The sequence below is a fragment of the Lactuca sativa genome, chromosome 7 (assembly GCF_002870075.4).
Source record: "Lactuca sativa cultivar Salinas chromosome 7, Lsat_Salinas_v11, whole genome shotgun sequence".
Taxonomy (NCBI): domain Eukaryota; kingdom Viridiplantae; phylum Streptophyta; class Magnoliopsida; order Asterales; family Asteraceae; genus Lactuca; species Lactuca sativa.
In genome coordinates, this window is record NC_056629.2 from 33,770,800 (window position 1) to 33,772,548 (window position 1,749).

Sequence of the window (1,749 nt, forward strand, 5' to 3'; positions counted from 1 at the left end):
CCACTTATAAAAGTTATAAAAAAAAGTCGAGTTTTAAATAATTTGTCTCGATAAAGACCATTAGACCAGATATATATCTTTTGATGCAACTAATTAATATTCTGAAGTTTTTATCTTTAAGCTCCAACTACTTTATAGGATGACAAAATCCAGAAACATTACTGATATTTTTTATGACGTCATAAAGACTAGCCACATCACATCCCAAGAATATAATCCAGAAGTACACAACGAGTCAACATCAAACAAACAAGTGAATTCAAACCATGATAAATAACGGTTTTAACCATGATAATGACAGACTCTGCCTTTTTTCCCATCTGTTTTTATTTTTCTTAATTTTTACATGCAAATCTTTTGAAAAATGTGAGTTTGAATAGCTTGGGCTCAACTCCGTGATCACAAGAATTTAAATAGCTCAAAAACATCTATGAATCTGTCAATATACTAAATCCTCAACTTAATTGTTAACCTTATTAATTTATAACAAAATATATCTTTATACTTTTATTTAACAACTATGTAATATACAAGATTAATGATATGCTTAGTGTGACAGATTCGAACCTCGAATAATCCCATAAAATCAGTACAACAAACACAAAACATGCATTAACAACTAGAACTAATTGTCTTGTTGTATCAAGAAAAACTTACAAAATCACAATTTTTTGCCCCATTTCCGCAACTCAACATGAAACATCGACTGTGCCGCCAACAACTCCACACACTGCTTTGGATTCATCAAATCCAACAATCCTTTCAACGTCTTCAATCTCACACAATCCCCCATTTTCATCACTCTCTCCAACCCACCCAACAACCCCTTCACCGCCACCACCGCCACCGCATCACCACCGCCGACACCACCACCATATCTCATATACCTCACCATCTCCACCATCCGTCTGTCCGCCATCCCCACCTGCTGTCTCTCCATCTCCCTCTCAACCTTCTCCTCCTCCATCTTAATCTTCATCCTCAACCCTTCAATTCTCTTCACCTGCTCCTCCGTCAAGTCCACCAGTCCTGTTCCCGTCAACCGCAACGAGTCCACAAACCGGAAAACCGCCGACGGCTTCCAACCGGTGACCCACAGATAAGCGTTTTCGAATGGTGTTAACCACACCGGCGAGAAAAACGCACAAACGTCTTCATGGGCAGCTGCCCATTTAAATTTGTAGTAATTCTTGTGATGGGTTGTCATCTTCGCCACTAAATTTTCGTAATCTGATTCGTGTGTGTAATCTTGAACGAGAAATCTAAGATATTCTTCTAGCTGACATACCCACTTCTCGTAGAATTCGCAGAACTTCTCCTCGATTGATGTCTTCATTCTTTCCTTTCATTAAAGCATGCAATTTATGGCCAACACTATATATATATATATATATATATATATATATATATATATATATATATATATATATATATATATATATATATATATATATATATATATATATATATAGAGAGAGAGAGAGAGAGAGAGAGAGAGAGAGAGAGAGAGAGAGAGAGAGAGAGAGAAAAGAGAGAGAGAGAGAGAGAGAGAGAGAGAGAGAGAGAGAGAGAGAGAGATGTGATAGATGCGTGACACGCTTTGAGTTTGGCCAAATGCGTGGCTGACGATGCATGCTGCATGGTTTACGCGCAGCTCTTAGCCAAAGGTTGCCTGCCTCATTGTCATTGCTCTCATGCAAACCTTCTATAACACACTAAAACACACACAGACACACACATTAAATAAAT

At 37.6% G+C, this 1,749-nt stretch overlaps 1 protein-coding gene across 1 annotated transcript; it reads right to left on the reverse strand.

The window, feature by feature from the left end:
- Positions 1-542: 542 nt before the first annotated feature.
- LOC111880787 (protein DOG1-like 4) lies at positions 543-1,358 on the reverse strand. The gene has a single exon (XM_023877199.2). The coding sequence runs from the start codon at positions 1,334-1,336 to the stop codon at positions 662-664; it is 675 nt and encodes a 224-aa protein (XP_023732967.1). The 5' UTR covers positions 1,337-1,358; the 3' UTR covers positions 543-661.
- Positions 1,359-1,749: the final 391 nt, after the last annotated feature.

What these genes read in the sequence shown, in the direction of transcription:
- LOC111880787 (XM_023877199.2), bottom strand. Translation starts at nt 1,336, where the DNA reads ATGAAGACATCAATCGAGGAGAAGTTCTGCGAATTCTACGAGAAGTGG.